This window comes from Eriocheir sinensis, chromosome 64 (assembly GCF_024679095.1).
Source record: "Eriocheir sinensis breed Jianghai 21 chromosome 64, ASM2467909v1, whole genome shotgun sequence".
NCBI lineage: Eukaryota > Metazoa > Arthropoda > Malacostraca > Decapoda > Varunidae > Eriocheir > Eriocheir sinensis.
Genome location: NC_066572.1, coordinates 5,434,737 through 5,459,988, shown reverse-complemented (window position 1 = coordinate 5,459,988; position 25,252 = coordinate 5,434,737). Strand labels below are relative to the sequence as shown.

Here is a 25,252-nt window from a genome sequence, read left to right as displayed (position 1 = left end):
GAGAGAGAGAGAGAACCCCAGAGAGAGAGAGAGAGAGAGAACACCCCAGAGAGGGAGAGAACACCCCAGAGAGAGAGGGAGAGACAACCCCACAGAGAGAGAACCCCAGAGAGAGAGGGAGAGAACACCCCAGAGAGAGAGAGAGAGAGACCCCCACAGAGAGAGAGAGAGCCAACCAGAGAGAGAGAGAGAGACCCCCAGAGAGAGAGAGAGACCCCCAGAGAGAGAGAGAACCCCCCAGAGAGAGAGAGAGAGAGAACACCCCAGAGAGAGGGAGAGAACCCCCCAGAGAGAGAGAGAGAGAGAACCCCCCAGAGAGAGAGAGAGAGAGAACCCCACAGAGAGAGAGAGAGAGACACCCCCACAGAGAGAGAGAGAGAGAGAGAGAGAACACCCCAGAGAGAGAGAGAGAGAGAGAGAGAGAGAGAGAGAGAGAGAGAGAACACCCCAGAGAGAGAGAGAGAGAGAGAACCCCCCAGAGAGAGAGAGAGAGAACACCAGAGAGAGAGAGAGAGAGAACCACACAGAGAGAGAGAGAGAGAGAGAGAGGGAGAGAGAACACCCCAGAGAGAGAGAGAGAGGGAGAACACCCCAGAGAGAGAGAGAGAACCCCCAGAGAGAGAGAGACACCCCAGAGAGAGAGAGAGAGAGAGAGAACCCCCCAGAGAGAGAGAGGGAGAGAACCCCCCAGAGAGAGAGAGAGAGAACCCCCCAGAGAGAGAGAGAGAGAACACCCCAGAGAGAGAGAGAGAGAGAACCCCCCAGAGAGAGAGAGAGAGAACACCCCAGAGAGAGAGGGAGAGAACACCCCAGAGAGAGAGAGAGAGAACCCCCCAGAGAGAGAGAGAGAGAACACCCCAGAGAGAGAGAGAGAGAACCCCCCAGAGAGAGAGAGAACCCCCCAGAGAGAGAGAGAGAGAGAACACCCCAGAGAGAGAGGGAGAGAGAGAGAAACCCCAGAGAGAGAGAGAGGAGAGGAGAGAACCCCCAGAGAGAGAGAGAGAGAACCCCCAGAGAGAGAGAGAGAACACCAGAGAGAGAGAGAGAGAACCCCACAGAGAGAGAGAGAGAGAACCCCCCAGAGAGAGAGAGAACCCCCCAGAGAGAGAGAGAGAGAGAACACCCCAGAGAGAGAGAGAGAGAACCCCCCAGAGAGAGAGAGAGAGAGAACCCCCCAGAGAGAGAGAGAGAGAGAACCCCCCAGAGAGAGAGAGAGAGAGAGAACCCCCCAGAGAGAGAGAGAGAGAGAACACCCCAGAGAGAGAGAGAGAGAGAGAACACCCCAGAGAGAGAGAGAACCCCCAGAGAGAGAGAGAGAGAACCCCAGAGAGAGAGAAGAGAGAGAGAGAGAGAACCCCAGAGAGAGAGAGAGAGAACCCCCCAGAGAGAGAGAGAGAGAGACAACCCCCCAGAGAGCGAGAGAACCCCCCAGAGAGAGAGAGAGAGAGAGAGAGAACACCCCAGAGAGAGAGAGAGAACCCCCAGAGAGAGAGAGAGAGAGAGAGAACACCCCAGAGAGAGAGCGAGAGAACCACAGAGAGAGAGAGAGAGAGACAAACACAGAGAGAGAGAGAGAGAACTCCCCAGAGAGAGAGAGAGAGAGAGAACACCCCAGAGAGAGAGAGAGAGAACACCCCAGAGAGAGAGAGAGAGAGAGAGCGAGAGAGAGAGAGAGAGAGAACCCCCCAGAGAGAGAGAGAGAGAACCCCCCAGAGAGAGAGAGAGAGAGAACACCCCAGAGAGAGAGAGAGAGAGAGAACACCCCAGAGAGAGAGAGAGAGACACCCCCAGAGAGAGAGAGAGAGAGAGAGAGAGAGAGAGAAACCCACAGAGAGAGAGAGAGAAACACACAGAGAGAGAGAGAGAGATACCCCCAGAGAGAGAGAGTGAGAGAACCCCCCAGAGAGAGAGAGAGAACCCCAGAGAGAGAGAGAGAGAACCCCAGAGAGAGAGAGAGAGATCACACCCCAGAGAGAGAGATAACCCCAGAGAGAGAGAGAGAGAGAGAACCCCAGAGAGAGAGAGAGAGAACACCCCAGAGAGAGAGAGAGAGAACCCCCAGAGAGAGAGAGAGAACCCCCAGAGAGAGAGAGAGAACCCCAGAGAGAGTGAGAGATAACACCAGAGAGAGAGAGTGAGAGAACACCCCAGAGAGAGAGACCCCAGAGAGAGAGGAGAGAGAACCCCCAGAGAGAGAGAGAGAGAACCCCAGAGAGAGAGAGAGAGAACCCCAGAGAGAGAGAGAGAGAACCCCAGAGGGAGAGAACACCCCAGAGAGAGAGAGAGAGAACCCCCCAGAGAGAGAGAGAGAGAACCCCCAGAGAGAGAGAGAGAGAACCCCCAGAGAGAGAGAGAGAGAACCCCCCAGAGAGAGAGAGAGAGAACCCCCAGAGAGAGAGAGAGAACCCCCCAGAGAGAGAGAGAGAGAGAACCCCCAGAGAGAGAGAGAACCCCCAGAGAGAGAGAGAGAGAGAACACCCCAGAGAGAGAGCCCCAGAGAGAGAGGAACCCCCAGAGAGAGAGAGAGAACCCCCAGAGAGAGAGAGAGAGAGAGAGAACCCCCAGAGAGAGAGAGAGAGAACCCAGAGAGAGAGAGAGAGAGAGAACCCCCAGAGAGAGAGAGAGAACCCCCAGAGAGAGAGAGACCCCCAGAGAGGGAGAGAACACCCCAGAGAGAGAGGGAGAGAACACCCCAGAGAGAGAGAGAGAGAACACCCCAGAGAGAGAGGGAGAGAAAACCCCAGAGAGAGAGAGAGAGAGAACCCCCCAGAGAGAGAGAGAGAGAACACCCCAGAGAGAGAGAGAGAGAGAACCCCCCAGAGAGAGAGAGAGAGAGAACCCCCCAGAGAGAGAGAGAGAGAACCCCCCAGAGAGAGAGAGAGAGAGAGAGAGAGAGAGAGAGAGAGAGAGAGCGAGAGAGAGAGAGACACAGAGAGAGAGAGAGAGAGAGAGAGACCCCGCCCGAGAGAGAGAGAGAACCCCCGAGAGAGAGAGAGAGAGAACCCCCCAGAGAGAGAGAGAGAGAACCCCCCAGAGAGAGAGGGAGAGAACACCCCAGAGAGAGAGAGAGAGAGAGAACACCCCAGAGAGAGAGAGAGAGAGAGAACCCCCCAGAGAGAGGGAGAGATCACCCCAGAGAGAGAGAGAGAGAGAACCCCAGAGAGAGAGAGAGAGAACCCCCAGAGAGAGAGAGAGGAGGAGAGAACCCCAGAGAGAGAGAGAGAACCCCCAGAGAGAGAGAGAGAGAACCCCAGAGAGAGAGAGAGAACCCCCAGAGAGAGAGAGAGAACCCCAGAGAGAGAGAGAGAGAGAGAGAGAGAGAGAGAGAGAGAGAGAGAGAGAGAGAGAGAGAGAGAGAGAGAACACCCCAGAGAGAGAGAGAACACCCCAGAGAGAGAGAGAGAGAGAGAGAGAGAGAGAGAGAGAGAGAGAGAGAGAGAGAGAGAGAGAGAGAGAGAGAGAGAGAGAGAGAGAGAGAACACCCCAGAGAGAGAGGGAGAGAACACCCCGGAGAGAGAGAGAGAGAGAGAGAGAGAGAACCCCCCAGAGAGAGAGGGAGAGAACACCCCAGAGAGAGAGAGAGAGAGAGAGAGAGAGAGAGAGAGAGAGAGAGAGAGAGAGAGAGAGTGTTGTGAGTGTTTCATTTTAGACTCGCTGGCCCGCACCGCAATTTGAAAGAAACTAACCTAAGTAACCTAACCTAGCGTAACCTTCCCTAACGGCTCGCCCCCTGCTCTCACATCTCATCTCTGCATGCTGAATAAATATAAACTAACCTAACTTAAGGGAACCGTCAGTAGATTTCTATTTACAAAACTATTCAACAAAAAAATTTACTCGCATGTCTTTTAGACCTGAATGATGTGAGGATATTACAGAAGTTTCAGAGGATTTTGATGAATAAAAATAAAAAATATATGAAAAAAATGTTTTTACAATTTTGAAAATTTTCAATTCCATTCAGTTACTCACATACTTAGGATAAATTTTTACATAGATATAAAACTTGCAAGTGTTGAAACAAAAATAAAGAGCCAGATTTTTCAGTTTTTTTATTTATTTATTTTTTTTTTTTCACTCATGTTTAATCCGGTACCAGCGACGGGCCAAATTTGTGACTTTACCGTGTACCAGCGACGGGCCAAATTTGTGACTTTACCGTGTAGCAACGACGGGCCAAATTTGTGACTTTACTGTGTAGCAGCGACGGGCCAAATTTGTGACTTTACTGTGTAGCAACGACGGGCCAAATTTGTGACTTTACTGTGTAGCAGCGACGGGCCAAATTTGTGACTTTACTGTGTAGCAACGACGGGCCAAATTTGTGACTTTACCGTGTAGCAACGACGGGCCAAATTTGTGACTTTACTGTGTAGCAACGACGGGCCAAATTTGTGACTTTACTGTGTAGCAACGACGGGCCAAATTTGTGACTTTACTGTGTAGCAGTGATGGGCCAAATTTGTGACTTTACTGTGTAGCAGTGACGGGCCAAATTTGTGACTTTACTGTGTAGCAGTGATGGGCCAAATTTGTGACTTTACTGTGTAGCAGTGATGGGCCAAATTTGTGACTTTACTGTGTAGCAGTGACGGGCCAAATTTGTGACTTTACTGTGTAGCATTGATGGGCCAAATTTGTGACTTTACTGTGTAGCAGTGATGGGCCAAATTTGTGACTTTACTGTGTAGCAGTGATGGGCCAAATTTGTGACTTTACTGTCTAGCAGTGACGGGCCAAATTTGTGACTTTACTGTGTAGCAGTGATGGGCCAAATTTGTGACTTTACTGTGTAGCAGTGATGGGCCAAATTTGTGACTTTACCGTGTAGCAACGACGGGCCAAATTTGTGACTTTACCGTGTAGCAACGACGGGCCAAATTTGTGACTTTACCGTGTAGCAACGACGGGCCAAATTTGTGACTTTACTGTGTAGCAGTGATGGGCCAAATTTGTGACTTTACTGTGTAGCAGTGATGGGCCAAATTTGTGACTTTACTGTGTAGCAGTGATGGGCCAAATTTGTGACTTTACTGTGTAGCAGTGACAGGCCAAATTTGTGACTACTGTGTAGCAGTGATGGGCCAAATTTGTGACTTTACCGTGTAGCAACGACGGGCCAAATTTGTGACTTTACCGTGTAGCAACGACGGGCCAAATTTGTGACTTTACCGTGTAGCAACGACGGGTCAAATTTGTGACTTTACCATGTAGCAACGACGGGCCAAATTTGTGACTTTACTGTGTAGCAACGACAGGCCAAATTTGTGACTTTACCATGTAGCAACGACGGGCCAAATTTGTGACTTTACCATGTAGCAACGACGGGCCAAATTTGTGACTTTACCATGTAGCAACGACGGGCCAAATTTGTGACTTTACTGTGTAGCAACGACGGGCCAAATTTGTGACTTTACCGTGTAGCAGTGACGGGTCAAATTTGTGGCTTTACTGTGTAGCAGCGATGGGCCAAATTTGTGGCTTTACCGTGTACCAGCAACGGGCCAAATTTGTGGCTTTACTGTGTAGCAGCGACGGGCCAAATTTGTGGCTTTACCGTGTACCAGCAATGGGCCAAATTTGTGGCTTTACTGTGTACCAGCGACGGGCCAAATTTGTGGCTTTACCGTGTAGCACTGACGGGCCAGATTTGTGGCTTTACCGTGTACCAGCAACGGGCCAAATTTGTGGCTTTACTGTGTACCAGCGACGGGCCAAATTTGTGGCTTTACCATGCACCACTGACGGGCCAAATTTGTGGCATTACCATGTAGCAGCGACGGGCCAAATTTGTGGCTTTACCGTGTAGCAGTGACGGGCCAAATTTGTGGCTTTACCATGTACCAGTGACGGGCCAAATTTGTGGCTTTACCGTGTAGCAGTGACGGGCCAAATTTGTGGCTTTACCATGTACCAGTGACGGGCAAAATTTGTGGCCTTACCGTGTACGAATGACGGGCCAAATTTGTGGCTTTACCGTGTACACGCGACGGGCCAAATTTTTGCCATGTTATAAACCCCCCAAAATAGATGATACATAAACTGTCCACAAATGCGTTGATATATATTATGAAATGGTTTGCATGAGTGATGATTTTTTCTCATTTCTCTTGCTTAGAGGTGCAGCTACCGGGTTAAATCTAATTCCCCGTGGTTCCGGACACTGGGGGTTTTACTGTGTAGAAAATTTGAAGTAGAGTTGTTGTAGTTTTATGGCCCACTGTGCTCACCTTGACTCCCCATGGTTCCCGGGTACTGGGGCTGTTACTGTGTGTGTGGAAAATGTTGAGTAGAATCATTGCAGTATTACGGTCCACTGTGCTCACCTTGACTCCCCATGGTTCCCGGGTACTGGGGCTGTTACTGTGTGTGTGGAAAATGTTGAGTAGAATCATTGCAGTATTACGGTCCACTGTGCTCACCTTTATCACGATGGTGGTTTGCTTTAAGCCATCAGTTAACCCCTTGACTGTGGATTTCCTACAAGAAGACGCCACCAAGCTACAGGAGTGGAACAAAAAGTGACTGATACAATTCAATAAAGAAAAATGTAAAGTCATGCACCTTTGCAGTGGATATCCAGCATACTAATACCACATGGGAAACACTCCACTATCCACCACAGAGGCAGAGAAAGACATGGGAGTACATGTTTTCAGGCTACCAGTGAAGGTCAAATCCATGCCAATCACAGCGGACTGGTTAATTACTGAGTCATTTCATGAAGGTTTCCACTTGTATATTGCATCAGAATGTATTACCACCATAGTAAATTAGCACGTGTGGGGAGGTGGTGGCTGAGTTGACAGAGTGACGGCGCCGCATTCAGGAGGACGCGAGTTCAATCCCCGTCTGGTGCCACCAAGCTGGGATTTTTCAGCCTCCGCCGAGTGGCTTAAAACTACCCACATGCTGTCCAGAAGACCACCTATCAACCCAGACTCTAGATTCTAGGATTAAAGATGAGCTCCGGGAGGGCAGCATGAGCCAATGCAAGATGGCGCCACTATAAACACTCGCCTGCGCCAGAACGGGCTGGGCCGACCATCAGGCCCCACCGGGAAGAAGCCTTGGGCCAATCATCAGGCCCCACCGGGAAGAAGCCTACCGGTGCAGTAGGCCGCGACGTAAAAAAAAAAAAAAACACTTAAGCATTGTTTCGGGACACCTAAATTGACGTACAGATAATAAATTGTAAGGAGAAATTTTCCTTTGTTAAAAGCTTTATTTAACCCGTCCGCTGCGATTAACACTGATTTCACTTTCCCTGGTAACCTATGCCCCCAGTCCCAGGTCTTTCTCTGCCTCTGTGGTGGATAGTGGAGTGTTTCCCATGTGGTATTGGTGTGCTGGATATCCCCTCCCAAGGTGCAGGACTTTACATTTTTCCTCATTGAATTGTAGCAGCCACATTTTTTTTATTTTTTTATTTTTTTTTTATTTTTTTTTTTTTTACGTCGCGGCCTATTGCGCCGGTAGGCTTCTTCCCGGTGGGGCCTGATGATTGGCCGAAGGCTTCTTCCCGGTGGGGCCTGATGATTGGCCGAAGGCTTCTTCCCGGTGGGGCCTGATGATTGGCCGAAGGCTTCTTCCCGGTGGGGCCTGATGATTGGCCGAAGGCTTCTTCCCGGTGGGGCCTGATGGTCGGCCCAGCCCGTTCTGGCGCAGGCGAGTGTTTATAGTGGCGCCATCTTGCATTGGCTCATGCTGCCCTCCCGGAGCTCATCTTTAATCCTAGAATCTAGAGTCTGGGTTGATAGGTGGTCTTCTGGACAGCATGTGTTTAGTTTTAAGCCACTTGGCGGCGGCTGAAAAATCCCAGCTTGGTGGCACCGGACGGGGATTGAACTCGCGTCCTCCTGAACGCGGCGCCGTCACTCTGTCGACTCAGCCACCGCCTCCATTCCTGTAGCTTGGTGATGTCTTCTTGTAGGAAATCTGCAGTCAAGGGGTCAAACATCAGTTACTGTAGTGTGCGACATTTCCACCTATAGTCTGTTCACTTAAGTCCGACCCAAGCTGCCAACATAAACCTAAGCGTGTTTGCAAGCCGAGTGCTGATTGGCTACTGCTATGGCTTCCAAGTTTTCTTTAACCTCTGTTTGTGTTTATCTCACGCAGCACTTTCTGCTCTTCTGCACTGTGCTTACGAACACGCTTAGGTTTATGTTGTCAGCTTGGGGCAGACTTAACCCTTTCCTTGCGCGCGGTGCGGACGCAACTATCCCCTCAGGCGCAGTCGGGCAGCCCAATGGGGGTCTCTTTTAACCTCTGTATCTCAGAAACTATTCATCACAGCTAAAAACCAAAAGCACCATTGGAAAGAGGAGGTCCAGATCTATAGGAGTCGGTTATGTATGCCTCCCTTGCGAACGTACATGCACGTTCAGGGTGTTGAGTGTTAACACTTACGTCGGTGCGTGCGGGATGATCAGCCGTATTGAGGGAACTGCAGACATCTTTTCTTCAGAGTCTGGCAAGGGAGTTTTGCCAGCTGCAATATTTACAACTATTTGGTCATAGAATCAGTCAGGTGATGGGTGAAGCTATGCAAAAATGCCGCCATATTGGGCAAGAACATCCACCAGTTACTCGTCCGTAGATTTGCCGCGCTGGGCTGATGTGATTTTCCACCAAATTTGGTGGAGAATCCACTCAATTGGCAATCCTGTGTTGTGAGAATTAGTGTTGGAACACTCTCATACACGGGATATTTGAGCGCGGGTGGAGCTCGCAGCGAGGGTTTAGCACCACCAGCAAATACGCCTAACGCTCGCTGTGAGCGTTTAGCAATGAAAGGGTTAAGTGAGCAGATTATAGTACAGCTACAGACAGGGATATTGATTCACCTGACTATGAAACTGTGATTCAGGAACTCAACACCTCCTTGTCCCACGGCAAGTGTCCTCTCCTCCTCCCCTCTCTTCTCCTCCCCCCTCCCCTCTCTCCACTCTCCTACCCCTTGAGACTTGCAGTGCAGAAGGAGGCTACCACATCACTGCCAGCATAGAGTAAGGTGCAGGAGGAAGCAGGTATACATTACAAGAGGTCTCGCCAAGACTCGTGAATCAGTGGTAAGGAAGCTCTCTGTGTCTTGGTGCAGATCCCGCCCCAGCTGCTGGACACCATTCAGTTCCCCGAGAAGTACATGGGAGCCCTGCGAATCACAATGATGGCGGTAGACATCCGGAAGTGCTTCAAGCTGATCTTTGAGGACGACACGTTTAGGCAGGTGGATCTCTTCAACCCTAGTGAGTATTTTTATGTATTTACTTATTTATGTGTCTTGTGTTTCACCTGTGGCACTGGTAGGCTTTCTTGGTGGGGCTTGGTGGTTAGCCCCAGTCTTTTATGGTGCAGGCAAGTGTTTATAGTGGTGCCTTCTTGCCTGACTCGTGATGCCCCTTGGAGCTCATCTTTGATCCTCTTTTAAGGGGAATCTAGAATCCAGGTTGATAGGTGGTCTTCAGGACAGCATGTGGGTAGTCTGAGGCCACTCGGCGATGACTGAAAAGTGTCAGCCTCCACCTCCTCGGCAGCAAGGGTCTCCAAGAGCTTGATCACACAAACCATCACCATCACTGTCAGCCATTACTAGTCTGCTGCAGAACAAAGACCTTTCCCAAAGCTCTCCACCCCTCTCTGTTAGTGCACACCATTCTACTCTGGCAAATGCTCTCATCTTGTCTCCAGCTGGCCCTCTGCCTGCCCTGGCTCATCTTAATGTCTCTGGGTTGGCACTGTTATCAAAGGTATCATACCAATGCCCAAGAAATGTTAAGAGAAGTCAGTCCAGCAAAAGACCAAGAGGAGAGATGAGATGAGAGCATTGGCCAGGCCGGGACAGAGAACACTGTGGCAGATCTTAGCAGCCTCCTGCCTGAGCTGCTTCCATTGCTGTGAGGAAGGTGTGAAGGGCAGGATAAACTACTCTCTGGAAGGTCAAAAGGGAGTTTATAAATTGCCTGGAGTCTACAGGGTGGATAAAGAATGGAAGGGTATTAACCCGGTAGCAGTGACGGCTCAAATTTGTGGCTTTACCGTGTAGCAGTGACGGCTCAAATTTGTGGCTTTACCGTGTAGCAGTGACGGCTCAAATTTGTGGCTTTACCGTGTAGCAGTGACGGCTCAAATTTGTGGCTTTACCGTGTAGCAGTGACGGCTCAAATTTGTGGCTTTACCGTGTAGCAGCGACGGCTCAAATTTGTGGCTTTACCGTGTAGCAGTGACGGCTCAAATTTGTGGCTTTACCGTGTAGCAGCGACGGGCCAAATTTGTGGCTTTACCGTGTAGCAGTGACGGCTCAAATTTGTGGCTTTACCGTGTAGCAGCGACGGGACAAATTTGTGGCTTTACTGTGTAGCAGTGACGGGCCAAATTTGTGGCTTTACCGTGTAGCAGTGACGGCTCAAATTTGTGGCTTTACCGTGTAGCAGCGACGGGACAAATTTGTGGCTTTACCGTGTAGCAGTGACGGGCCAAATTTGTGGCTTTACCGTGTAGCAGCAACGGGACAAATTTGTGGCTTTACCGTGTAGCAGCAACGGGACAAATTTGTGGCTTTACCGTGTAGCAGTGACGGCTCAAATTTGTGGCTTTACCGTGTAGCAGCGACGGGACAAATTTGTGGCTTTACCGTGTAGCAGCGACGGGACAAATTTGTGGCTTTACCGTGTAGCAGCGACGGGACAAATTTGTGGCTTTACCGTGTAGCAGAGACGGGCCAAATTTGTGGCTTTACCGTGTAGCAACACAGGACAAATTTGTGGCTTTACTGTGTAGCAGTGACGGCTCAAATTTGTGGCTTTACCGTGTAGCAGCGACGGACAAATTTGTGGCTTTTACCGTGTAGCAGCGACGGACCAAATTTGTGGCTTTACCGTGTAGCAGCGACGTGACATATTTGTGGCTTTACCGTGTAGCAGCGACGGGACAAATTTGTGGCTTTACCGTGTAGCAGCGACGGGCCAAATTTGTGGCTTTACCGTGTAGCAGCGACTGGACAAATTTGTGGCTTTACCGTGTAGCAGTGACGGGGCAAATTTGTGGCTTTACCGTGTAGCAGTGACGGGACAAATTTGTGGCTTTACCGTGTAGCAGCGACGGGGCAAATTTGTGGCTTTACCGTGTAGCAGTGACGGGACAAATTTGTGGCTTTACCGTGTAGCAGCGACGGGACAAATTTGTGGCTTTACCGTGTAGCAGTGACGGCTCAAATTTGTGGCTTTACCGTGTAGCAGTGACGGCTCAAATTTGTGGCTTTACCGTGTAGCAGCGACGGGACAAATTTGTGCCATGATATAAACCCTCCAAAATAGATGATGCATAATCTGATCACAAATGCTTCAATATATATTATGAAATGGTTTGTGTGAGGGTGATTTTTTCTCATTTTTCTCACTTAGAGGGACCATTAAGAAACATGATCCCTGCTGCTACCGGGTTAAGGCTGTCAGTCAGTCTTCTGGGGCTGAAAGCTGCATAAGAAACTCACACAGTTCATACAACATCTTGCAGTACAGTTTACTTGGTGTGTGTTCTTATCTATTTTGTTTAGAACATAAGGAGTCTGCAAGAGGCTGGTTGGCCTACACAAGACAGCTCCTGTAAGCCTAACCCCACGTAACCTCACTATCCATAAATGTATCCAACCTCTTCCTAAATGTATCTGTGTGGCTAAGTAAAGGCAACCCAGGTGTATGTTAGCGGGCTCTTTTTTTTGTACTTTTTTGTTGCCCTTGAGCCGTGTCCTTTGATGTAAAAAAACCTTCCCATGGGTGTCATACTATAGTTGTGCCTTCATCAACAATGCCGTCGCTGTTGGCACCGTAATCCCACTGCTACAGTTTGTATTGTGTCGCCGGGTGTAAGTTCTGTAATATTTCACTGCTGTTTGTTTCAGAGCCTAAGAGGAGCAGGAGATTCTTCGCACTGATCTATGACTTCTTGGTGTTCACGGACAGCGTGTTCAAGGAAGTGGAGGAGCGGGAAGAAAAGGTAATGTGGAGACCTCGTTATTTTGCAAAGCCGTACAGAGTTAGAGCAGAGAGCACAACAAAGTGTAGGATAAGGGTAGGGGAGAGAGTGGAGGAGGTGACTGAGGTGAAATATTTAGGGACAGTTGTATGTAAGCATGGAAGGTGAGGTGAGGGAAAGAGCAGTGAAGGGCAGACAGGTGGTGGGTGCATTGGGGAGAGTTGTGAGAGGAAGAAGTGTGAGCATGGCGGTAAAGAGGGGAACAAGGAACAGTATTATCCTGCCAACTCTGTCGCATGCATCAGAGACGTGGACATGGAGTGCAGCGCAGCAATCAAGAATACGTGCAGTGGAAATGAGTTGTACAAGAGGTGCGTGTGGTGTGTCAGGATGGCAGGGAGGAAGTAATGGAAGTGTGTGTGAGAGGTTTGGTATGGGTTGACAGTGAAGGGAGTGGAGTGTGGAGTGGTGGAGTGGGTGGTGCACTGAGATGGTTTGGTATGGGTTGACAGTGAAGGGAGTGGAGTGTGGAGTGGGTGGTGCGCTGAGATGGTTTGGTATGGGTTGACAGTGAAGGGAGTGGAGTGTGGAGTGGTGGAGTGGGTGGTGCGCTGAGATGGTTTGGTATGGGTTGACAGTGAAGGGAGTGGAGTGTGGAGTGGTGGAGTGGGTGGTGCGCTGAGATGGTTTGGTATGGGTTGACAGTGAAGGGAGTGGAGTGTGGAGTGGGTGGTGCGCTGAGATGGTTTGGTATGGGTTGACAGTGAAGGGAGTGGAGTGTGGAGTGGTGGAGTGGGTGGTGCGCTGAGATGGTTTGGTATGGGTTGACAGTGAAGGGAGTGGAGTGTGGAGTGGTGGAGTGTGCTGAGATGGTTTGGTATGGGTTGACAGTGAAGGGAGTGGATTGTGGAGTGGTGGAGTGGGTGGTGCGCTGAGATGGTTTGGTATGGGTTGACAGTGAAGGCAGTGGAGTGAGGAGAGGGACGTGCAATGAGATGGTTTGGTATGGGTTGACAGTGAAGGGAGTGGAGTGTGGAGTGGGTGGTGCGCTGAGATGGTTTGGTATGGGTTGACAGTGAAGGGAGTGGAGTGGAGGGTGGGGTGGTGCACTGAGATGGTTTGGTATGGGTTGACAGTGAAGGGAGTGGAGTGTGGAGTGGGTGGTGCGCTGAGATGGTTTGGTATGGGTTGACAGTGATGGGAGTGGATTGTGGAGTGTGTGGTGCACTGAGATGGTTTGGTATGGGTTGACAGTGAAGGGAGTGGAGTGTGGAGTGGGTGGTGCGCTGAGATGGTTTGGTATGGGTTGACAGTGAAGGGAGTGGAGTGTGGAGTGGGTGGTGCGCTGAGATGGTTTGGTATGGGTTGACAGTGAAGGGAGTGGAGTGTGGAGTGGGTGGTGCGCTGAGATGGTTTGGTATGGGTTGATTTACATAGATTTACATAGAAAATCAGACCACACAGACCCCATGGTCCAGACTTGGTGGTCTGTCCTTAAACCTAAGTGATTTTACATTAATCAGAAGACTCCAAAACGTTGCATTTCTACTCTAGTTGATATTAAGTTGAAGGGAGTGGAGTGGAGTGTGGAGTGGGTGGTGCACTGAGATGGTTTGGTATGGGTTGACAGTGAAGGGAGTGGAGTGTGGAGTGGGTGGTGCGCTGAGATGGTTTGGTATGGGTTGACAGTGAAGGGAGTGGAGTGTGGAGTGGGTGGTGCGCTGAGATGGTTTGGTATGGGTTGACAGTGAAGGGAGTGGAGTGTGGAGTGGGTGGTGCGCTGAGATGGTTTGGTATGGGTTGACAGTGAAGGTAGTGGAGTGTGGAGTGGGTGGTGCGCTGAGATGGTTTGGTATGGGTTGACAGTGAAGGGAGTGGAGTGTGGAGTGGGTGGTGCGCTGAGATGGTTTGGTATGGGTTGACAGTGAAGGGAGTGGAGTGTGGAGTGGGTGGTGCACTGAGATGGTTTGGTATGGGTTGACAGTGAAGGGAGTGGAGTGTGGAGTGGGTGGTGCGCTGAGATGGTTTGGTATGGGTTGACAGTGAAGGGAGTGGAGTGTGGAGTGGGTGGTGCGCTGAGATGGTTTGGTATGGGTTGACAGTGAAGGGAGTGGAGTGTGGAGTGGGTGGTGCGCTGAGATGGTTTGGTATGGGTTGACAGTGAAGGGAGTGGAGTGTGGAGTGGGTGAAGCGTGGTGCACTGAGATGGTTTGGTATGGGTTGACAGTGAAGGGAGTGGAGTGTGGAGTGGGTGGTGCGCTGAGATGGTTTGGTATGGGTTGACAGTGAAGGGAGTGGAGAGTTGAGAGGTGGAGAGGGTGGTGCGCTGAGATGGTTTGGTATGGGTTGACAGTGAAGGGAGTGGAGTGTGGAGTGGGTGAAGCGTGGTGCACTGAGATGGTTTGGTATGGGTTGACAGTGAAGGGAGTGGAGTGTGGAGTGGGTGGTGCACTGAGATGGTTTGGACACCTGATGAGAATGGGGGAGAATGAATTTGTGAAGAGTGTACGAGGGAAGGATTGAGGGAGGGGAAGACCGCCTGTGAAGTGGATCAGTAGGGTGAGTGAGTATTGGAGCGAGGGAGTTGGAAGTAGCAGGATTGAGTGTGCTGAGATGGAGTGCCAGAACAGGGAGAGATGGAGGCACTTCTGCCGCAAACACCTGTGCCCCTGGAGGGGAGTTCCCACGAGGGAGCAGGACGTCAGAGATGTAGACCGACAGATAGATAGTCATTATCATGGATCACGGAGTAGGAACCTGCCAACTGCCCACCCACTTGTACAAGTCACTCTGGCTGTCTGGGTGTGAGGCACCTGGTGCACTTACACAGGTGCCTGGGCAGATGCTGTGCCAGAGGTGCTTCACGGGGACTGTTGCCGAGTGCTTCCTGCCAGGCCAGTTTCTTTACTCTCAGGGTGGCTGCTGTGTGTACAGATGTGGAAGGATTCTTATGGGGAACTTTCATATGGATTGGACATACAATTTATGAGAGAATGCAAAGAAAATAAACTATTTGAAAACTATTAATGTGATAGGCTCACTTAATTTCAGTCAGTTATATTGACAGAAGTATACATACCATTAGGTTGATGGTTTTCATTAAAGAACATTTTGAATCTTCTTTATATTTTGAGGTTCAGAATTGTGTTTGTTTTCGACATAAACATTCATGACGGGCTGCTCCAAGGGCCATGCAGGTGGGCGGCAGCTGTGCCACCCTCCCTCGCTGCGGGGGACTGGCTGCCTCCATTTGTTCCTTTTAGGGGCTGTGAGGCAAAGTACTAACATACTTTATTTTAGTAATCCAGATAATTTTGTACGAAAATATAGTTGAGGAGAAACCATTGCTCATCTTGCTCTATTAAGGCAGTGTCATACTGGCCGTTTTCCTCCAACCATTGGGTGTGCGGGCAACCATGGTTGCTTGTACACTCAACTGGGAGGCTGGGAGGTTTGGGATATGAGCAACCGTGCAGCTGTGTGTAAACAATGGTAGTGGCTGAGGAGCAGAAGAAGTAGTGGAGATGGCCCACCAAGAGAATGGTGGAGTGGATTGGCAGCGGCTTTGTCTACGCGATAGAGAACTCCCCGTGCTGTGGGACCACACACACGAAAACTCCGCCAAAGAGAATTAAAAAAGATGTGAATGGTTCATGCTTGCTGCTGCTCCTCCCTCACTCTGGTGTCTTGCTTGGATATGAGTGGGGCACCATTTCCAATAGTTAACAAAACTCTTCCTTCTCCATTCATACGGCTCCGTGGTCTAGTGGTCAGCGTGCCTGGCTACTACTCTGCGGGCTTGGGTTCAAATCCCGGCCCGGGCAGTCGGCGTGCAGCTCACCCAGCTGTTCATCCTCCCTTTCAGGCTGGTGGATAAATGGGTACCTGGGGACACCTGGGGAAGGTAAACTGTGGTAACCTGGATGTCACACTGGCCCTGTGTACCGGGGTGACGGGCTCCCTCCCACCACAGACTCAAGGGCCGCAGTGAGGGAGATGAGCACCGAGGCCATGCGCAGCTGTAGCTTGTGCCCCCGACCTCACCTTTACCTTCCTTTCTCCATTCGACAAAAATTGTAGAATGACTCAGTTTTCACAGCACAGTTCTCTGACGAGGCTTGGGTAAACACTCCTCTTCCCATCTTTGAAGCCATGATTGTACCCACGGCCACTTCTTCCTTCCTCTCAACACTTTCCATCCGTGACGCAGACGTCGGCGTCACGGATGGAAAGGGTCAAGAGGAAATGGAAGAGGATTAATCCTCTTCTAAACCTCTCAATCCTCCTCTAAATTCCTCTTAATCCTCTTCCATTTCCTCTTAAGAGGTTTAGAAAAGCATTAAGAGGAAATGTAAGAGGATTAAGGGGTTTAGAAGGGTCTAACCCTTTCCATACGGTGTCGGCGTCGCTGGAGTGAAGGGTTAACTGTAGCAACAAGTCCATAATTTGGGTAACGGCAGCACAAGCTGCAGCAGCCATTACTTCTGCAGTCGGCGCCACATGGATACAGACCGACTGGTTTGTTTACGTTGTGGATATGGGCAGCCGACCTTGGCCGTGTGATGCACACCCAGAAAAGTTGGAGTTACCGGTTGGTTCTACCGCCAACACAGTTGGAGGAAAAAGGCCCAGTGTGACACCGCCTTTACCTGCAAAGCAAAACTGCTCTGCTACAAACCTGGCAGCCTCAATTTCTGCTGCCAGTGATGTGTGTGTGAGCATTCTAGGGGTTTGATTGAGCCCATGTATTGACTGTGTCAAGTTGGTGTTTGGGAAAAAATAAATGCAGAATACATGTTGGTGCTTGGTGAACCGGAAACACTCGTCTGCGAGATTGGGAAGCTGTTTGGAAGACAACCTGCACCAGTACTGTGTTTTGCAGTCTGTCTGTGTCTGCTGGTGACACAGTGCTCACTGCAGAAAATGAAAGTGACTTACCATCTTTGGTCAGTGTTTTTGATAGTGTCTGTAAAAGGAGAAAGCTGAAAGTAAATGTCAACAAAAGTAAAGTGATGGTTTGTGAGCGAAGTAGAAGTGAGGTTGTAGATTTTGTATGCCCATATAGAGCGGGAATTGAATGTGAAAAAGAATGCAAAATAATTTTGAATGGTGAAGAAATGGAGGAGGTCAATGAGTTTAAGTACCTTGGATCAGTTCTGTGCAAGCATGGTGGTATGGAGGGAGAGATAAGAGAAAGGGCATTGCAAGGAAGAAGGGTGGCAGGGTCTTTGGGACGAATCATGAATGGCAGAAGTGTGAGCATGGAGGTAAAGAGGGATTTGAGAAATACAATAGTACCAACCCTCACATATGCAACTGAAACGTGGGCCTGGAATGAAAGTCAGAGGTCTAGAGTGCGGGCAGTGGAAATGAGTTATTTGAGGAGTGCTTCTGGTGTGAGTAGAATGGATGGAATGAGTAATGAAAGTGTGTACGAGCGTTTTGTAATGTGTCACGGGGGTGAAGGGAAGAAGTGTGGAGTGGTGGAAGAAGTGAAGCGACAGACTTTAAAGTGGTTTGGCCACATGGAGCGAATGGAGGAGAGTAAGATGACCCAAAGGTGTATGGAGTGAGATAGAGGGAGGAATGCTAGAGGACGACCTCCAGTGAAATGGAGAGATAGGGTGCAAGAGTACGTTAGGGAGAGGGGAAAGATCTTTGAGGGACTTTGAGCAGGCAAGGAGGAGTGTCTGGATAGAGAAAGTTGGAAGCTCTTCTGGTGTGGCCATCCCTGGTGGGAGCTCCTAGGAGCAGGCGTCGATGAAATGATGATGATCTGTGTCTGCAGTCACACACGTTTACGGTAGACGAGATACAAGTTTTGTAGGAATGGAATCCACGATGGGTTGATGGAAACCCAACCCCTTCATAGGCAAGCTTTCACATGAAGTATTGCCTTTTTCTGTCCATTCATTACTTCCCTTTGTGTGTGTTCTGTTCTCCACACTGTTAACTGACTGGCCTTCCCCTTGCCAGGTGGGTGCCCTCGCTGAGCAGCGGGACAAGATGAGGCCAAGCTACACAAGATGAAGCAGCAGATCCATGAGAGGAGGATGGAGAACGAAAAGAATCAGCTGGCGAAGGAAGAGGTAGGACTGAGTCAAAGCCTTTCCCCACATTTACTTCTAGCATATTGCACGCTGCCGCCCTCACTGAACACACCCACCGGCCACTAGAGGGCAGGTGTGCGTAGTTACGTAGTTGTATTTACACAGTTGTACACGAGGCTACACAAGGATACCAGGAAACTACAAGGAGCCAGCTGGTCTACACTTGGCAGCCCCTGAGGATGGGTTATTCTCCAAAGCCCTTCCATCCATAGCTACATTTGATCTTCATTTAACCCTTTCAGCCATGTTGTCGCAGCGATGCTGAGCGGTCCGTGTTGGTGGAGCTAAATCACCGCCGCGAGAATTGATCTGTGTTGAATCTCCGCTCACAATATACGTCCCAACACTATTCCACACTCCACTGTAACTTTAGTCTGAATGGTTCATGTCTTATAGTGGGTCGTCCTTGCCCGCACCACCACCTACACAACCACACCCTCACACAACAAACAGCTGCATGCCGCGTGTCACCAGAACAGGGTGCATTGCGTCTTGCCTAGTTGGCTGTCACAACCTCCAAGTGACAGGGAGAATAACATACTAAACTATACATAATATTATAGGGACAGTGGTATTGGTATGCTGGATTTCCTCCCAAGGTGCATGACTTTACATTTTCTTTTTTGAATTGTAGCAGCCACTTGTTGCTCCACTCCTGTAGCTTGGTGATGTCTTCTGGTAGGAAATACGCATCCAGGGGCTGAAACTTAAGAAATAAATCCCAGACTTTTCACGGTTTCTCTTGGTAATGCAGTGATTTCAGGGTCGAAGGTCAGAGCTCACCCACACCCAGCTCCCTTTCACAGTTAGAGCGGTCAAGAACTGTTATTTAACGTGTAACTGCTTAGAGGGTTATTTATACCACACTTAGAGGTTGGATTTGTTTGTGTTGAGCTGCACCATCCTTTTGTTGGTCCACTTGACAAGCCATTTCGTTGATGTACAAGATAGTTAGTAGATGACTCAGGACTAACCTCTGTGGGATGCCACTAGTAATGCAAGTCCAGTATAGTTTATCCCCATCTAGTCACTAAGTCTAATCTAGTCACCTTGATCCTTATCCTGTATCCCAAGGCCTTCTAGGTTACTTAAGTCTTTGGTGAGTCACTTTGTCAAATGCTTTACTAATATCAAGGTGTGATATCATAATTTTGTTTTGTTTTAGTGTTGTTAAGGAAGCCAAGTTTCTTGACATATTTTACACATCTAAACTTTGTCAATTTGTATTTGTCTGTGTGTGTGTGTGTGTGTGTGTGTACCTAGTTCTGAAATACAGGAAAAGAGCCGCACTAGGCTCGTGCTGTCCTGTCTCCATAACACTTATTATCCAGTTTGGCTTTAAATTCATGAATTGTTTTTGCACACACAGTCTTCTCGTCAAGTCCGTTCCATGTTGTTGTGCTTCTGTATGGAAAACTGTATTTCTTGATGTCTCTGCTACAGTTGCTCTTCTTCAATTTCTTACCATTGCCTCTTGTCACACTTCTGTCACGTACCACTAGGTCTTCCCTGTCCAATTTCTCCAACCTCTCTTGTATCCTGTACAGTGCTATTAGGTCCCCTCTCTCTCTTCTGCTCTCCAGTGTTGTTGGTCACAATTTCTCGAGTCTTTCTTCATAAGTATGTTCTCTCAGAGTTTCCGGTAATTTAGTCGCTGCTCTTTGTATTCTTTCCAACTTTCTAATTTCTTTCTTCAATCTAGGTGACCACACTAATGCTGCATATTCCAGTCGTGGACGTATCATCGATGTCATTAGTTTCTTCACCATTTCTTCATCTAAATACATAAATGCTGCTTTTATGTTTCTCAGAAGATTGTACAGCATGTGCAGAAAGTGCTGTCGTCAAGGCGCCGCCGACAATTCTTTTCGCGTTAAGTGAAAGAGGCTCACAACTACCTTCCCGGGATCACAAGATGTTCTGACGCCTTTGCATCACTAACTGGCAACCCTCTACGCTCTCCGGGGAGCAGGCGCCAGTGTTGACAGTCACCGACAGTAGCTGCTCAGCTGCCATTTAGAGAGGTTGTACAATCGTCTGGCGTGCCAGACGAAGGCTAATGGCGCTGTCATTTTGCTTCCTTCCACCCTCTCAGTACGCCTAAAATGACTACACGCAGGGACAAACGGATTGAGGTGTTCACTTGATATAAGGCTGGTCACGATCTCCCATTTATTTCCTGTCAAACTGGTGTTGCTGAGAACAACACAGCGGCTGGTGCAGCGTTTGAAGGACGTCGGAGAGGCTACTGCACTGGCACCCCTTATCAAGTGTGGCAGGCCTCGTAAGACTACTTCTAGGACCCGTGCACTTATCTCTAGGCAGGCTGCTAAGGAACCAAGGCTGACAGCACGAGGAATCAAAGAAAAGAACCCGCAGTTACTGGAACATGTATCTGTAAGGAGCGTACAGCAGCTGCTGCACGATGACCTCAGCCACAAATGTTACCGTACCCGCAAGAAGCCCCTGTTAACTGCACAGCAAAGGGAGAAGAGAGTAAAATTTTGCAAGAACTACCTAGCCTGGAGTGAGGAGGAATGGAAGACGGTGCGGTGGAGTGATGAAGCAACCTTCACCGTGACCGGGACACTGTCATCACGAGTGTACCGCAAGCCAGGCACCGACCCCTTGGACCCCAAGCACACGTCAAAGTTTGTGAAGCACGCAGCTTCACTCATGGTGTGGGGCTGTTTCACCTACTATGGAGTTGGTGAATTAGTTATTCTTCCTGCTAATGTTAGGGTAAACCAACACAACTATTTGGAGCTATTAAGTGATGTCCTGTGCGATTCATTCGAAAAAACAAAGGCAAGAATATTTGTGCAGGATTCTGCTCCTGCACATGTAGCAAAATCTGTGAAGCAGTGGTTGACTGACTGTGACATTCCCTTCATCAGTGACTGGCCTGGAAATAGCCCAGATACTAACCCAATAGAAAACTTATGGGGATACATGAAGAGACACCTGCATGGTATGGACACGTCATCAGTGCCGAAACTTGAGGCTGCAATCAAGCAACTGTGGGCCAGTTTTTCACTCACCCACCTGCAAAACCTTGCAACCAGTCTCCCCAAACGTCTTGAGGATATTGTAAAAAGGAAGGGCAATGCAAATAAATACTAACTGGTCCAATGATACGTATTTGTTTGTCCACCATTCTCCCAGAAAGTCGTAATCAATGTTTTATTTAGGCGGCGACAACACTTTCCGCGCATACTGTATGTTTCCCCAGTTATCTGGTCTATATGTTTTCACTCATAACTTGTCTGTGTGGATCACTCCCAGAGATTTTTTTTTCAGTTTTTTCATGGTTCTTTTTTCTATTCAGAGAGTAGTTCCCGATATTTGTCTACTGCTCTTACTTACCAAACTCCATCACGCTACACTTCTCTGTGTTGAATGTCATTTCCCATTTGCGTGACCATTCACTTATTATATCAAGATCTTGGCCCAGGGCTACACAGTCTTCTTCATGAGCCACCCTCCTCATTATTTTAGCATCATCAGCAAACATATTCATATAGCTTGTCACCCCTTCTGTCATGCCATTAATATAAATTACAAACATAATCGGAGCCAGCACTGATCCTTGGGGGACTCCACTGGTCACTTCCATCCAGCTTGATTTATTATTCCTGATTACTGTTCTCATTTCTCTCCTCGTCAAAAAGTCCACAATCCAATCCAATATTGAACCACCCAGACCTCCAACATGATTAAGTTTACATATTAATCGCTTGTGTGGTACTTTATCAAACGCCTTCTTTAAGTCCAGATACACACAATCTGCCCAACCGTCTCTTTCCTGTATTATATCAATTACTCTTGAATAGAAGCTGATCAGATTACTTACACAAGACCGTCCTCCTCTGAATCCGAATTGGCTATTTGTTAATATACTGTTTTCTTCTAAATACTCCACCCATCTGTTTTGTGTGTGTGTGTGTGTGTGTGTGTGTGTGTGTGTGTGTGTGTGTGTGTGCATCAGTGTGTGTGTGTGTGTGTGTGTGTGCATCAGTGTGTGTGTGTGTGTGTGTGTGTGTGTGTGTGTGCATCAGTGTGTGTGTGTGTGTGTGTGTGCATCAGTGTGTGTGTGTGTGTGTGTGTGTGTGTGTGTGTGTGTGTGTGTGTGTGTGTGTGTGTGTGTGTGTGTGTGTGTGTGTGTGTTTCCTCTTCTTCACCCAACCAGTATCATAACAAACTACATTTCCGGTCCAGCAGTACCGCCTTTCATTACCCATTGGCCTCCTGCTCCTCTGATGCCTGAGTACTACAACCTGACCCTTTCCTGCAGGACATGAGGAGAGTTGAAGCCAAGACGGAGGAGCTGCAGAGGTGCCAGGAGGAGAAGCTAGCTCTGAAGGCCCAGCTTGATGCACTGGGACTCTCTCTGGCCAAGCTGGACATAGCCATAAAGGACACTGAGCTCAGGACCATGGAGGTTTGTCTGAGGGAATCTTGTCTTGTCACCGAGCGAGGATATCAGAACCACGAGCGAGTCTTCTGTAATCACATATGAGTCTTATAATCACATTCTTCTAGAGTCACAAGTGAGTTCTGTAATAACTAATGAGTTTTATAATTGGGAATGACTTCTATAGTGCCCTTGAGCTGCCTCCTGTGCTGTAAGAAAAACAATGGATTGACACACTTACCGATGTCGTAGACCCACACTTATTTTGGGCTGGCGTGGACTTTAGAGTAACTTGCATGTGTGTTTTCTTTAAGGTTGTATCAGTGACATCTCAAGCAATGGACGTCTTTCTCTTTTGATCTTGCGGCGCCCTTGTCCTTAAGCCGCGAATTTTGATAAATCAACCGCTTTGGTGCGAATCGCCCTAACTCCCTTATTTCTGGGGCTTCAGAAAAGTTATTGGTATCACTTGACGGCAAAATGCAAGGGCTATATTTTATAATTAGCAACTGGGCTTAAAAATTGACTCAAAGGGTCAAAACTAGAATAAATTCGCAAAACAACAACAAAAAAGTATTTTTGAGTTCCCAGCCTTGAAACCCACTCATTTTTTGAGAATTTCAAAAAAGTTATTTAACAAATGATTTAGCCCTGCCAATGTGCTTTCCAAAATGGTGAACGTTTCCCTGCTCCCAGTAGTTTGGTCGCCAGAGCTCCAAACGTAAACCTTGATCCACACCCACCATCACCACCCTGTTGATGCGTCACTGGTCGCCACCGCCGGCTTGATCCTCGTTATACCGGCGGTACCAGGCACGCATCCAGCACCCCGTCACCTTACTGCACCCACACCTCACTGCCACCTGTCGTCCTCGTCCATGTAGCTATCCAGTCTACTCTTAAAACAAACTATCGTCCCTGCACTAACTATGTGATTGCTGAGTCTGTTCCATTCCCCCACCACCCTATTACTAAACCAATGCTTGCCTATATCTCCTAAATCTATACTTTTCTAATTTAAATCCATTACTGCGAGTTCTATCCTGCTGGCTAATTCTCAGAACTTTACTTATATCGCCTTTGTTGTAACCCTTGACCCATTTGAATACTTCTATCAGATCTCCCCGCACTCTTCGTCTCTCTAGTGAATGTAAGTTTAGATGTTTCAGCCTATTTTGATATGGGAGGTTCCTCAGCCCCTGAATCATCTTGGTCATCCTCCTCTGAACTGATTCTAGCAAATTGATGTCCATTCTGTAGAGGCAGCTCCTTTGACCCTAAGCTCCCGTGTATCTAACCCCACCTAATATCGCTGTCCATGAATTTATCTAGTCTATTTTTGAATGTGACAATTGTATTGGCACTCACCACGTGACTGCTAAGCCTATTCCACTCATCCACCACCCTGTTTGTAAACCAATTTTTGCCTGTGTCCCTGTTGAATCTGAATTTATCCAGTTTAAACCCATTACTTCGTGTCCTACCCGGTTCTCTTACCAATAAAACCTTATGAATGTCTCCCTTATTAAAGCCCTTCATCCATTTATAAACCTTGATCATGTCTCCACGCACCCTTCGCCTTTCTAGAGAATGCAAGTTTAACTGTTTGAGTCTTTCCTCGTATGGCAAGTTTCTCAACCCCTGAATCATCTTAGTCCTCCTCCTCTGCACCGATTCTAACATTTTGATATCCATTCTATAGTAAGGTGACCAGAACTGAACCGCATAGTCAAGATGAGGTCTAACTAATGCTAAATATAGTCTGAGGAAGACTTCGGGGCTTCTGTTGCTTACGCTCCTTGAAATAAATCCCAGTACCCTATTAGCTCGATTTCTAGCTTGAATGCATTGTGCCCTTGGACGGAGATCAGAGCTCACTAAGACCCCTAAATCCCTCTCGCGCCCAGACCTGCTTATGAGAGTGTCATTTAAGCAATAGTTATGTGAAGGGTTGTTCCTACCTACACTCAGAATACTGCACTTCCCTACATTGAACTCCATCTGCCATTTATCCGCCCAGTCATACAATCTGTTGAGTTCACCTTGGAGAATACTAGCGTCCTGATCCGACTCAATTACTCTACCGATCTTGGTATCATCTGCAAATTTACTAACATCACTACTAATTCCTGTATCTAAGTCATTGATATAAATAACAAACAAAAGTGGACCTAATACCGAACCTTGTGGGACCCCACTCGTAACACATCCCCAGTCAGATCTTTTACCATTGATTTGCACTCTTTGCTTCCTATTGCTAAGCCACGCCTTGACCCAGTTCAAAACTTTACCCTCTACTCCGTGATGGCAAATGAAAGCTCTTTTAATACAGATTAATAATCAGAAAAGAAAAATTGGAAAACATTAAATAAATAAAAAAGTTATAAGCAAAAAAACTAAGGTGTGTCCATTATTGGTTCATCTAGAACACCATGTATATCAGTGGAGGTGTCAAGACTACGCTCAGCATGCACACAACGAACAGAAACTGAAGGAAGACCATCAAAATAGATCATCTGAGGGAACATAATTGCTCTGCAGACGCCATGATGCGTAGACAGGAACTGTAGGCTATTTTTAGCACAGAGTCGTGGTATTACCAGGGTAAGGGACAAAATAGGTGCCAGTTAGTCAGTTAGCATCAACAGACATAGTTACGCGAGCCCTTTAGATTCCAGATAGCTTCTTGCTCTCCGGCACTGCATGGTGTCATGGTCGTTGCCCGCGTCTGAAAGAACTATATGACGCCAGC

General features: G+C 48.4%; 1 protein-coding gene across 1 annotated transcript in view; it reads left to right on the top strand.

The window, feature by feature from the left end:
* Window positions 1–25,252, top strand: part of LOC126987331 (caldesmon-like) — a 62,959-nt gene that overhangs the window by 1,671 nt on the left and 36,036 nt on the right. The window contains exons 2-4 of the mRNA XM_050844301.1: window positions 9,104–9,251; window positions 11,903–11,997; window positions 22,381–22,527. Of these exons, the coding sequence (XP_050700258.1) occupies window positions 9,149–9,251; window positions 11,903–11,997; window positions 22,381–22,527 (345 nt within the window). The 5' untranslated portion in view covers window positions 9,104–9,148. The remainder of the gene's footprint in view (window positions 1–9,103; window positions 9,252–11,902; window positions 11,998–22,380; window positions 22,528–25,252) is intronic.